At 45.3% G+C, this 14,518-nt stretch overlaps 1 protein-coding gene across 5 annotated transcripts in view; it reads left to right on the top strand.

Moving 5' to 3' along the window:
* DMTF1 (cyclin D binding myb like transcription factor 1) overlaps positions 1-14,518 on the top strand; it is a 514,121-nt gene that overhangs the window by 212,011 nt on the left and 287,592 nt on the right. For all 5 annotated transcript variants that reach the window (XM_085652911.1, XM_085652914.1, XM_085652913.1 and 2 more), the window contains one exon: positions 9,091-9,319. In XM_085652911.1, coding sequence (XP_085509037.1) covers positions 9,091-9,319 — 229 coding nt within the window. The remainder of the gene's footprint in view (positions 1-9,090; positions 9,320-14,518) is intronic.

A 14,518-nucleotide genomic window follows, 5' to 3' on the forward strand; every position in this document is an offset into this window, starting at 1 on the left:
GATAGCAGGCAAACATAACCAGCCAGTTCAAGGTACTTCCATTTGACGTCACCACAGCACGCAGAGTGTTCACCAAATGTCTTGCAGTAGTTGCCGCTCATCTCAGAAGACAATGCACACATGTCTTTCCTTACCTGGACAACTGGCTTATCAAAGCAAGCACTTATCAAACCTGTATTCTACACACTTGTTTAACAGTACATCTGCTTCATCAATTTGGTTTGACAATAAATGTACAGAAATCTCACCTGCGTCCTGCACAGGTGCAGTCCTATCAAAGAGCTTCCCTCAATAGTCTCAAAGCTCTAGCTACTCCCAATGTAGCCAGGATTCACAACATTCAGGCCACAATACTACAGTTTCACCCCAATCAATCATTACCAGCCAGAGTCTTCATGCAACTGCTGGGAATGATGGCATCCTGCATTGCAATCGTATCTCATGCAAGGCTTCTCATGCGTACTCTGCAAGAATGTCTAGCACGTCCATGGAATCAATCACAGGGTCTATTAACCAATCTAGTGTTGGTAGACAGCCACTCCCATTGCTAACTACAGTGGTGGAATCCTCAAAACGTAGGAAAGTTGGGGCCCTTCATAGACCCGATTCCACAGATTATTTTGACAGCAGATCCATCTCTTAACTGGTTGGGGTGCTCACCTTCAACATCGCACATTACAAGGGTTGTGGTCTCAGTCATAAACATATCCGTATAAACTACCTAGAATTGCTAGCAGTGTTTCTAGCACTCAAAGCTTTTCTCACCCAACTTCTAGGCAAGAATGTCTTAGTCCGCACAGACAACATGACAGCAATGTATTACCTACAAAAACAGGGAGGGACACACACTCTCCTGCTGTTGCATCTTGCGCAAAGCATTTATAATTGGCCAATTCACCACATAATCTATCTCCTAGTAGAACAACTTCCAGGAGTAGACAATCGGGTTGCAGGCCTGCTCAGTAGACACAGGCTGCAAATCCACGAGTGGGAACTTCATCCCCAAGTTCTTCTTGCTTACTTCCAAAAAAGGGATTTCCACTAATAGATCTGTTTAACACAGTACACATCTCAAAATACCCAAACTTCGCATCCAGGTTCCCACACCAAGCTTCCAAAGACAATGCTCTATGGATTAATTGGTCAGGGATATTTGCTTACGCTTTTCCACTTCTCCCACTAATTCCGTTACTTTTTGGAAGCTCACACAAATGTCCCTAAGACTGATAGTAAAAGCCACCACTTAGACTCGCCAACCATAGAGTTCAGCTATTTATAATTACCACCAGACTGTATGAACATTCTTAAAGAGGCTAGAGAGCCTACTGTGAGAAGTTGGCCTGGTAAATGCTGTCCACTAGTTATAGTGGGCACCTTGTACCAGTCCAAACAACCCTTATTGATGAATAGGTTTAAAGACAACCTTTATTGAAAGCTATCCTAGTGGTAGCTATGGAGAGCAGCCTTCAGGCTAAGTCTTGAAGGAGTGTAAAGCAGCTTGGTTTACCAGATTATAACCTCTTGAATTACTAAATGAAAGTAGAACCACACAAGGTATATATAAAATATATGTTTTTATTTCTAAACACTCACTACTAATCTCTCTGACATTAGAGTCCAAGATACACAATAATACAGTTCTAAAACGATAATAAGTAGCACAATATACACTGGGCCCAGTGGGTGGACCAAACCATATACTAAGAAAGTGGTATAAGAACCACGACTTGACTAGACATAGAGCTTAGAGCACGTAGAATCACTAGGACCCCAAGGAACCACACAAGGTAGTGACACAGGAGACCCACGGGGGACGCGTGTAGTGTGGGAACACAGGCGCGAGCCCCGTACTATCCTATGGGAAAGTCGCGGTTGGAATTTTAGAAGTTAAGGACACTTTGGAGAGGACTTTGAGCAAACCCCTTTAGACTTGGGGGGGGGGGGGGGGGGGGGGTTGGAGTATGGGGGGGGGTTCTAGGGCCAACACCTACAGGAGCACCGGAGTACTCGAGTTAGCTCACCCAGGGAAGCCGGGTGCTTAGGTGTCAAATGGTGTCGGGAATCGTAGTTGATTTCAATGGCGATCTGCTGCAAAGTAATGCTGCCGGGAAGAAGAAAAGTGTCCGGTGTTATCCAAACCTGGATCGAAGTTTGGAAGAACCTGAAAGCAGAGGGGACAGAGTCTGGGTCACTTACCAGTGACCAGGGGCATGATAGACGAATGCCCACCGATGTCGGGTGTTTCAGGTGCGAAGAGGTGAAGCTTGACGCTGCAGCCACGAGGACCAGGAGGCTTCGACGATGACCAGGAGCTGGATTCGAGCGGTCCCACGAAGGATGTCGAGTGCTGCGGTGTCTGTGCCTGCATTGGATACAACAAGCCTTGGCAACAGCAACCCATGCAGGAAGAGAAAAGATGCTTCGGTGTGGACCAGCAAGGTCCTGTGGACTCCCCAAGCGATAGAGAGTCAGGGCACGTCTGGAGCAACCAGGTAAGCCCAATCAGAGTTAGAGTTGCCTTCACAGGGACCCACCAGTCGACGGACCAGGGATCGCGAAGGGACCTCAAAAGGAATCACACAATACCAGCCCACGGGACACTCGGTGAGTGTAGGCCAGTAATCTTCGGTGGAAACACTGCTCGGCGATCGACGGGAAGCATATGCACTTGCAAATGTGCACAGTGTCCAGGGGTTCTGGTTCCACAGTCCCCACGAGGGCTACGGGGGGGGGCAAAAAACCCACTAGACGCCAGGGATTTTTTGGGGCAAATTTTAATTAGGGTGGGGGCATTGGCATGCCCGTTTTGGGCAGCCCCCACCCTAATTCAAATTTGCCCAAAAAAACTCCGTGGAGTGGACTTTCTGCCCCCCACCCACCCCCCACCGGGGAGCAGATGGTGGCTTTAGCCCCCAATCTGCCCCGCTGGGGGGCAAGAAGCCCACTAGATGCCAGGGATTTTTTTGGGAAAATTTTTGGGCAAATTTGAATTAAGGTGGGGGCTGCACAAAATGGGCATGCCCATGCCCCGCACCCTCCCCGCAAAAATTACAGCCTTCCTGCCCCCCTGGGGGGCAGTAGCCCCCAATCTGCTACGCCAGGGTTTTTTTTGGGCAAATTTTAATTAGGGTGGGGGCTGCCCAAAACGGACATGTCAATTCCCCCACCTGCAACAATTACTGCCTATCTGCCCCCCCAGGGGGGCAAAAAGCCCACTAGATGCCAACGATTAAGCTGGCTTTTTTTATGCATGGGGGTGGGGACTGCCCAGAATGGGCATACCAATGCCCCATCCCCCCCAAAAAATAGCCACAGTGTTTCTGCCCCCTTTGGGGGCATATCGGGGCAACCCCCTACCCCAGATATCCCCCCCAGGGCGGCAGGAAGCCGACTAGGCACGGAGTTGTTTTTAGCAATATGCCTACCTGTGGATTTAGGGCACTAGTGCAGCCGGCACATAGGGAAACCTAGCAAACCTGTACATTTTTGAAAACTAGACACCCAGGGAAATCCAGGATGGGGTGACTTGACTGGCTCTCACCAGGTTCTGTTACCCACAATCCCTTGCAAACCTAAAACTTTGTATAAAATAAAAAAAAACACATTTTCTTCTCTTTTCTGTGGTGGAAAGTTCTGAAATCTGCGTGGATCCACAAAATTCCACCCACTCCACGTTCTCCAAAGTCTTCCGAGAAAAATGGTACCTCACTTGCGTGGGTAGGCCTAGTGCCCGCAACAGGAAACGTCCCAAAACACAACGTGGACACACCACATTTTCCCAGTGAAAACTACCCTTTTTTTGCGTGGGTAGGCCTAGTGCCCGCTATAGGCAAGGGCCCAAAACCTATTGAGGCGACATCAAAATTACCTATCACAAAACAACCTGGTTTTGCAAGGGGGGAGTCCCATGAGTTTTTGGCCGCGGGCTTGGCGGTCATCTAGGGAAACCTACCAAACCCACACATTTCTGAAAACTAGACACCCGGTGGAGTCCAGGTAGGTATGGCTTGCGTTGGTCCCCCAACATTTCCTACCCAGAATCCCCTGCAAACCTCAAATTTAGCTGAAAAAATCACTTTCTTCTCAAATTTCTGTGTGGGAAAGTTCTGGAATCTACGTGGATCTACAAATTTCCTCCTACTCAGCGTTCCCCCAGGTCTCCCGATAAAAATTATACCTCACTCACGTGGTTGGGTCAAGTACCCGCAACAGGCAAGGGCCCAAAACCTATTGAGGCGACATCATAATATCCTATCGCAAAACAACCCGGTTTTGCAAGGGGGGGTCACCTGGGTTTTTGTCCCCGGGCTTGGTGGCCATCTTGGAAAACTACCAAACCCAAACATTTCTGAAAACTAGATACCCAGGGGAATGGCTTGCGTGCGTCCCCAATTTTTTCCTACCCAGAATCCCCTGCAAACCTCAAATTTCGCTGAAAAATCACTTTTTCCATACATTTTTGCATGGGATCACAGTGCCGGCACAAATGTCCTACCACCCAGCGTTCCCCTTGTTCTCCCGAGTAAAATGATACCTCACTTGTGTGGGTGGGCCAAAGGCCTGTGGCTAGAAAGAGCCCAAAAACATAGGGATTTAGAGTATAGCACTGAGAATTCTAAGCGCTACATTTTTTTAAAAATACGTTTCTAGCCAGTTCTGCTTTGGACACCCACACAAGTGAGGTATCATTTTACTCGGGCGAACAAGGGGAACGCTGGGTGGTAGGACATTTGTGCCCGCACGGTGATTCCACGCAAAAATATGTGGAAAATGTGGTTTTTTCCACAATACGATTTGGGCCATATCCTGTTTCAGCCACTTTGCCTACCCACGCAAGTGGGGTAACATTTTTATCGGGAGACCGGAGGGACGCTGGGTGGAAGGACATTTGTGGATCCACGGAGATTTCAGAACTTTCCCACACAGAAATTTGAGAAAGAAATGATTTTTTACAGCTAAATTTGAGGTTTGCAGGGGATTCTGGGTAGGAAAATGTTGGAGGACCCACGCAAGCCATACCTCGCTGGACTCCCCCGGGTGTCTACTTTTCAAAAATTTGTGGGTTTGGAAGCTTCCCAAGATGGCCGCCGAGCTCGGGGCCAAAAACCCAGGTGACCCCCCCCTTGCAAATCCAGGTTGTTTTGTGATGGGTAATTTTGATGTCTCCTCAATACGTTTCGGGCCCATGCCTGTCGCGGGTACGTGACCCACCCACATGAGTAAGGTACCATTTTTATCGGGAGACCTGGGGAACACTGGGTGGTAGGAAATTTGTGGATCCACATATTTTCCAGAACTTTCCCACACAGAAATTTGAGAAAAAAAGTGATTTTTTTTTTTTTCAGCTAAATTTGAGGTTTGCAGGGGATTCTGGGTAGGAAAACGTTGTGGGACCCACGCAATCCATACCTCGCTGGACTCCCCCGGGTGTCTACTTTTCAGAAATGTTTGGGTTTGGTAGGTTTCCCTAGATGGCCGCCGAGCCCGGGGCCAAAAACTCATGGGACCCCCCCTTGCAAAACCAGGTTGTTTTGTGATAGGTAATTTTGATATCGCCTCAATAGGTTTTGGGCCCTTACCTGTCGCGGGTACTTGACCCACCCACACAGGTGAGATATTTTTATCAGGAGATTGCTTTCATACCCATTTCTACCATTAACTAGAAGGAGGTTGAAAGCACAAAAAATAGCAAAAATAGGCAATGTCCCAGAAAAATACCAAAACTGTGTAAAAATTGTGGTTTTCTGACAAAAGTCTGCTTATCCCTGAACGCTGGGAAGTTGGTGATTTCAGCACCACAACACCTTTTTTGATGCCATTTGCAGGGAAAAAAACAGACGCTTTCATCTGAAGCCCTTTTTTTGCATTTTTCCCCCCCAAAAAAATAATTCGCTGTATTTTGGATAATTTCTGGGTCCCCTCCAGGGGAATCCACAAACCCTGGGTACCTTTAGAATCCGTATGATGTTGGGAAAAAAGGACACAAATTTGGCGTGGATACCTTATGTGGTCCAAATGTTACAGGGGCCTAAGCGCGAACTTCCCCAAATAGTCAAAAAAGGCTTAGCATGTGCGGGGCGGGGGGGGGAGGCCTAGCAGCGAAGGGGTTAAAGGTTGACCTTTGCTAATAGCAAAGACACTTCATTTTGTCGCAAAAAAACAAAGCTGCAAGTAAAATTGTCTCTTTTAATGTGGGTTATGAATTTCAACAGCATGAGCTCAAATTGCTTAGAAAGGTTCCTGATGAGCTTTGAACTTCTATAAAGGGTCATGCCTCACTACTCTGCTACTAAGATGATGCTGAATGGGTTCACTCTTGATACTGTAAGGTTGTTCAGGGAAGGAGACCAGTTCCCCTCTTTCGACTGGTATGTTGAGCATAGAGCTTATTCGTAGCTAAAGCAGAAGTAAATTAAATCTTGAAAAATTTGAATTTGGGGCTACTGTGGGGGAAGTAATTTGAGATTGAAGGTTAACTGACATACTGGGAAATCTGGACTTAGAGCAGTTGAAATGCATATCCTAATTGCTTGAGGAATAGCACTGTATGTCTTTTGAGCAGCTGAGTAAGGATTTGTATGACCCCAAAATCAGACTTTAGAAAAACCTCTTAATTTTGCCACTGCCAATTACTAGTGCTGATTAAGAATGGAGCCTGAAAATATTCTTGCCCTGTATGAGGAGCAAATCTACAAGTTTGTTAAGTGTGAGAAGAATGTCTTGGGTATATATTCTCCTACATTCTGTGTAGGAACGTCCCGGAGAAGGCATATTAATTAAATAGAGAAAGTAATATTTCTGAAATCTTGGACTACAATATTTCAAAAGCAAAAAACGGCAAACTATTGTTTATATTTTGTAATTGTTTTGATTTTTCATTATCTCCTTGTTAATTGCTATACATCAGGTATTGATCCATGCCCCCAAAAATACTCCCTGTGCTGAGCTCATGTGCTGGAATCTGGGTATGCCTCAAAATCTGTGTAGACTGGAAAAATGAGTGTGCAGATGTTTTACGCATCTACTTTACTTGTTACTTCAAATGGGTGATTTCATTTTCCATTCAGTGTGCTCCTAAGGTGACTTTGGTCAAATGAGACTACTTACGTTTTGCAAATGGTTTGGCTTTTTCAGCAATAGCACAAAAGACACTAAAATAAATGTTGGTATGACTCCAACCTACCATTATCTACCATAATCTAAACCACCCATTCTACTCCACTCCAAGGTACCGCACGCCACCCTAATCTAGCACCACCCCACTCTACCCCACTCTACTCTACCATACTCCACTCTACCCCAAACTCCCCCACTCCACTCTACTCCAGTCCACCCAAACTACCCCAGCCCACCCAATCTACCCCACTCTACCCTACTCCAATTAACTCTATCTATCCCACTCTACTCCATTCCAGTCTAGCCCACTCCACTCTACCCCAATCTACCACTCGTCACACTACCCCACACCACTTCACTCTAATCTATCACGCTCCACCCCAATCTACCCCACTCCAGTCTAGTCCCATCTGCTCCTCTTCAATCTACTAAACTCACCCCACTCCAACCTACCCTACTCCACTGCGCTTCAAACTACCCCATTAATCTACCTCAGTTTACCACACTCTATTCCAATCTACCATACTCTTATGCACCCAATCTAGCTCTCTCCCGAGTACCCTGCTCCACTCCAACCTACCCTACTTCACTCCAACCTACCCCACTCCATTCCAATTAACCGTACTCTACCCCTCTTCAAGTACCCCACTACTATCTGCCCCACTTCAATCTACCACAATCCACCCACTCCCCTCTTCTCCAATATACCCCACTCTACCCCATCTAACCCAATCTACTCCACTCCTTTCTATCGCAATCCACCCAAATCTACTCCTATCTACCATAATCTACCCAACTCCACTACAGTTAACCCCACCCGACTCCAATCTACCTCATCCCATTCAATCTGCCCCTCTCCAATCTACCCACCTCACTTTTCTCCACTCATTCTACCCCTCTCTACACCACTACAGTCTACCCAAATACATGCCACTCCAGTTTACCTCACTCTACCCCAATACAATCTACCCCACTCCATACCAATCTACCCTACTCCATGCTGCCCATATCAACCCCGCACTACTCTAAACCAATCTACCCATCTCCATTCTACCCCAACTTACCCCACTCCACACTACCCCAGTCTACCCCACTCAACGCTACTCCAATCTACACCATTCCATTCTACTCCAACATACCCTACCCTACCCTACACCACTAGCATTCAGCCGTGCTGAACGGCAGCCACACTGGTGTACAACATGGCTAAAATGCATTGTCAGAACCAATAGCTCTCGCACAGGTGGGACCTATTGGATTTGCCAGAGCTTGTTTCCTGAAGTGATGGTGTATGGAAAGAGCCCTTCGGGTCACTTCTGGGGAGAGAGCGTGCCTTTGTCATACAGCACTGTAGTACATCTCCACAGTGGCAGCTGCACCACCAGACAGGAACACACATAAATGGCAAAATAAAATTAGAGAAAACCGCATTCTTTGCCAGTTTGGGGCCTGGGGAAGTGCTCACGATGAGGGCATCGGCTCCTTTTTTTTTTTCAGCTCGTCATTAAGAATGAAGCTCAATAATGACGGATGTTCAGGTATATTTGAGGACGCTTCAACAACAAAGAAAAAACTGGATGTAAAGTAGTTTCCTTGAAATCTTGGATGTCTTGTTCGTATCTTTTTACCTGAGGTTTACTATTTTACAGGCATACGTAATTAACATGGAGAAATGTGATCATTTAATGTTTTCGACACGCCAAATTATCAAAATTGCTTGATGTCATTAAGCAAATCCTCTAAAAGCAGGTGTCGTTAAACATTGACATAACATGTTCTGTGGTTTTGGGGCACTGATTAGAGATGTTCATTAATGCAAACACCATTGTTATGACGTTTTTCTGACAAGTTCATAACTTGCATCAAAGAGCTAGGTTGAAGTGTTTAAGAACAATGATTTGAATTTGATGCTGAATATTGTCATAATGCAACACTGTTTATACAGCTTTTAGTGAACCTTTCACTTGTTTTTAGGGAAATGGACAGAAGATGAAGAAAGGCGACTCGCAGAAGTGGTCCATGAGTTGACGGGCACAGATGCAGGCGATGCTGTCACCCAGGGTGTATCCTGGGCGGCTGTGGCAGAGAGAGTTGGTTCGCGATCAGAAAAGCAGTGCCGTTCCAAGTGGTTAAATTATCTAAACTGGAAGCAGAGTGGGGGGACGGATTGGACAAAAGAAGATGAAATGACTCTCATTCTGAGGTGTGTTATTGAGAATACATGAAGGAATGCATTGCCAAATATAATTGAGGCACTTGTAGATATGTTTGCCATTTGTTTGTTTATCAAAAAGAAAAGCTCTGTCATCTGATTCTCTATAACGTCATTTACATTTAATTTCTTCGTTTGATAATCGTGTACTTATTTCCAGTAGCTAGAAAAGTTTTTATGACTAAGGTATGACTGTCATCTGCTAACCCATTGGCATCTAAAACACAACACATTTACATGTAATTTTCTCGTTTGATAATAGTGAACTTTTTTTCAGTAGTGAGAAGACTTTTAGTGACTATGGTATAACTGTCATCCGCTAACCCATTGGCATCTAAAACACCACTAATAGAGATGATCTTCAATTTCCTTTTTTAGGTCAAGGCTTAGGACAGCTTCTGCTATCTCCCCAAATATGTTGTAAATAATTCTTTAGAAATATTACGTTATAATTATTAATACATAGAGTCTTTGTGTTAACCACCTTAAGCTACTGCTTGCTTGAACCGTCATTCAAATTCTGGGTGAGTCCACAGTTTTAACATACAGAGTGGACAATGGATCAGCCCTCTTCAGCCTTTTGTTTTAAGTGTCAATGACCTTTGGATCAACCCACAGAACAGCATTGATGTTTTGCATGCCACAGATTGTTAGTGACATAATTTTAAAGCTTTGAAAAATCATAGAAATCTTGCTAGACCTGCAGGTCTAGTGACTTAAATAATCTACTCGGTCTATTTGTATTGCTCTTGACCCTTAAACTGATTTCAAATGATGTTATCGTGGGTAAATAATTTAATTAATTGAGCTGCCATTTTCTTCATTATCACATATGAGAGCACCTTCAAGTGTGCGAGTTCAGCATGTTAGCAATTATGAAAACCTTTTTTGTTTGATTTAATAGAATAAACTTTCTGTTTGAGGCATGTGTGCTGTAGATACACATGCTTTGCATACTCCTGCAGTCTAGTGTTGGGTTCAGATGTTTGCAAGTTGTTTTTCTTCGAAGAAGTCTTTTCCAGTCACAAGGTAAGGTGACGCCCCCTTTCGGTGATAGTTCACATGGGTATTGACTCCATTGTTAGATTGTTTTCTTTCCACCATCGGATTTGGACGTGTATTGCTACGCTCTGGTTTGAAACCGTCCTTCGGGTTCTCCTTGGTGCGCAATCCACTGTACCCTCAACAGTATTGTTAGTTTCCCTATTCTTGGCGTATTGAATCGATCAGGAAGCTGTCCATCTTCGGTCGAAAACATTGTGGGCGGCCCTCAGGCCTGGCTGCGTCGGTCTTGCCTTCTGCTGATGGAACTGACTCCGTTTCAGTTTTGTCCTCGGTTCCACTCCAAATACCCTCACACCGACTTACATAAAGTCTGTAACTTGTGCCTCTCACCGGAGGACAAGGAAGAACATTGTGAGGCTTGTCTGCCTCGATTAAACGAAATGCAACAACAAAGCATTCAGCATAATCTGGAAATCTTCAGAGAAGAATCTGAACATGAAGAGGTTGAAGCATCGGCAGTGGAAGAGGAAGAAACCTTCCCTCTACCAGAATCTGATTCCAAGTTGGAGATCGAGTTGGAGTCTGAAGACGTGCCACTGGAACAGGGTGCTGTGAGTACTAAAGACCCTTTACCCCACAAACTCTCTTCGAACAAACATAAGGCTTCCTCACCACCTCTGTCTTCGGGCCCTGGTAGGTACCCAGACAACGTTTCTGATGCCCCGCCACTGAAACAACTAGTCCTGCCTTCTGGCTCGATATCGAGTCAATATATGCTGTCTTCCGAACCTAAGCCATCCGTTCAGAAATACAAAAAAGACAAGTCCGGTTCGGTACTGAAACCTTTGGTGCTGAAATCGAAAAAGGGCCTTCCAAAGCCTCCGGACAGATCCTGGACCTTATGAAAGAGAAATTGGGCTCTAAGCAGAAGAAAATCTACATCCATCCAGATACTGGACATATTTTAGCAAAAACACCTTCCAAAAGGAAAGTTAGCTTATAAAATTCCTCTTAAGAAAAAGAGCATAGCTACAAGCCCTATTCGTCCTATTCCTCAATCCCCTCCACCGCTACCATCTTCAGCACTAGTATAGTTGCCAGGCTCAGATCCTCTACGCATAACACCTCGGGGGTTTCCTCATACACAGCCTGATATAGGGGATGATGATGATGATGATGACAGTAGTCAGTTACCAGCAGATCCGTGGGATGACTATAATATTGATCCACCCATGTATAATGATCCAGATTTATATCCTGCGAAGCCATCACCTCCAGATGAGCAGCAGCTTATCATGGCGTTATATCATACAAAGAGTCTCTCGAGGAAGACTTTTTATTTGAGACGCTAGGTTCGACACATAGGACAAGTCAGTGTCTTCCTATGTTCAAAAGCATGATGAGACATGCTGATGAAATATTTAAGGACCCCGTTTGTGCCTGCATTCTAACACCCAGGGTTGACAAATATAAACCCTCCCCATCAGATCCCATTTTTAGGTATCGCCTGACCCAGCGCATGCGCTGGTCTGGCAAGACTTATTGAGAGGGCTCCAAAAAGTGTTTCAAGGCATCCTAGAGCTACAGTGCATGTGGGCGGGCGCGAGCAACCGCGCTTTACCGCGATTACTTTCACTTTCGCGGCCGCTTTGCATAGCCAATAGTTCTCGCTTTTGGGACCTTATAAGTATTTAGTTATGCAACTGTTGCAATGCTAAACACTTATAGGGTCCCAAAGGCGAGACCTATTGGCTTTGCCAATGCTTGTTATTAAAGGGCAGTTGCCTTTAGACTCACTAGTAGTCTCTAATGCTCGTAAGACCTCTGTCTGGGGAGGTGCATCTGCAAAGAGTCTAAATTGATTGATGCATCGGGTAAAAGGGTGGCTGCTGAAGCCGCTAACCACTGGCGTATTGCCAACATGCAGGGCTTACTAGCTAGGTATGACAGGGCACACTGGGATGAGATGGTAGACTTACTTCAATACCTCCAAAAAGAACACAAGAAGAAAGCACAAGAGTTAGTGAAAGAAGGAATACTCGTATCTAATTCCTCCATTAGATGTGCTTTAGATGCTGCTGACACTGCAGCAAGGGGTATTAACACCAGCATTCACTTACGATTTTATGCTTAGCTTAGAATTTCAGCAGTCTATTTTAAATACCCCTTTTAATAAACAACATCTCTTTGGAATTAAAGTAGATGAGGACTTAGAAAAAATTAAAATAGACAGATATGTGGCGAAGTCCATGGGAGCGCTTCAGGCCCCATCAAACAGAGGCTCCTTTCGCCGCTCATTTTATAGAGGGGGGCCGAAAAGTACATCTTCAGACCCCAATAATTCCTCCTATAAAGCAAACACACAGCCCTCTCCCTCTAGAGGTTTCTATAGAGGAGAGTACAAAGGAAAACATGTCAAGGGTAGGGGCAAGAGCCCGCCAATGCGTATATCCCCTTCCCCCAATAAGCAATGACTTCCCTACATTTACCCCGATCATTTAACACCTGTCGGGGGGAAGACTTCAACACTTTTTACCCATTTGGCAATCGATAACATCAGACAAATGGGTACTAGGCATTATCCAAAATGGTTATTGCCTGGAGCCCACAAGCAGTCCTCCCAGTTTTCTACCTCTCACTCACAAACTCTCGTCAGAGCACCTACACCTCATTAAACAAGAGGTACACGCTCTTTTTACAAAGGGAACCATAGAAACAGTTCCAGTACTTTCTAATCCCCAAAAAGGATGGCTCCTTAAGACCTATTTCGGACCTAAGAATGTTAAACTTGAACATACTATCAGAACATTTCCATATGGTTACGCTTTAACAAGTGCTTCCACTTTTACAGCAAGGCAACTTTGTGTCCACACTAGACTTAAAAGACGCATACTTTCACACTCCAGTTCACCCAGCATATCGCAAATATCTCACATTTGTGGTAACAGGAAAACAAAATCCGTTCAAAGTACTCTCATTTGGAGTAACTACTGCTCCCATAGTGTTCACAAAATGTCTAACAGTAGTGTCAGCTTATCTCAGAAGACAACAGATTCATGTCTTCCTATATCAGACTATATTAGACCTACTCCACCGATTACGTTTTACAGTCAGTACGCAAAAAAATCATCTTCAGCCTTCACAAATACAGTCCTATCTTGGAGCGACTCTAAAAACTCTCACAAAGCTCTAGCATCTCCCAATGCAGCCAGAATTTGAAATATTCAAACTCTGTCACTACAGTTTCAGACCAACCAACACTTAGCAGTCAGTACTTTCATGCAACTGCTAGGAATGATGGCATCATGAATTGCAGTAGTGCCTCATGCAAGATTACACATGCGTCCCCTACAAGGATGCTGAGCACGTCAGTGGAATCAGTCTCAGGGTCAATTAACAGATCTAGTGTTGGTAGACAGCCGCACCCATCGCTCTTTGCAGTGGTAGAACACACAAAAGGGCGGCCCTTCATCAACCCTGTTCCACAGATCGTGCTAACAGCAGACACATCTCTCACTAGTTAGGGTGCCCTTCTACAGAACTTGACAATTGAAGGTCCGTGGGACAACAATCACAAAAGTCTCCACATCAACTACCTAGAACTTCTAGCTGTGTATCTAGAACTGAATGCCTTTCAGCTGTGTACTACGTACAAAAACAGGGTGAGGGACACACTCTGAAACTATCATGCCTCTCTCAGACCATTTGGCGTTGGGCAATCCATCACAGAATTCATCTTCTGGCAGAGCACCTGCCAGGAGTGGACAATCAAATTTCCGACCTCCTCAGCAGCATGTGGCAACAAATAATTGAGTTACCTGTGTTCTTTCCTCAACCTGATTCGGTAGCAGAAAGAGCTCTTCACACTTGGGGGGTCATTAGGATGGCAGGCGGATCGCCACCGGCGGTGGTGACCTGCCCACCATCCCAACCTGAATTACCCCCCACAATATTATTATGGCGGGGGTAACGCAGTGGATGGAAAGTCCGTCCGCCGGTCGGTAATCGTTCCAACTGAATGCCTCTCCTAGACCATTTGGCATTGGGCAATCCATCACAGAATTAATCTTCTGGCAATCGCCTGCCAGGAGTGAACAATCAAATTTTCGATCTCCTCAGCAGGATGCGGCAACAAATACACAGGTGATAACTTCATCCCCAAGTTCTCCTTCCATAGTTTCAACA

The sequence above is a fragment of the Triturus cristatus genome, chromosome 4_1 (genome assembly GCF_964204655.1).
Source record: "Triturus cristatus chromosome 4_1, aTriCri1.1, whole genome shotgun sequence".
NCBI lineage: Eukaryota > Metazoa > Chordata > Amphibia > Caudata > Salamandridae > Triturus > Triturus cristatus.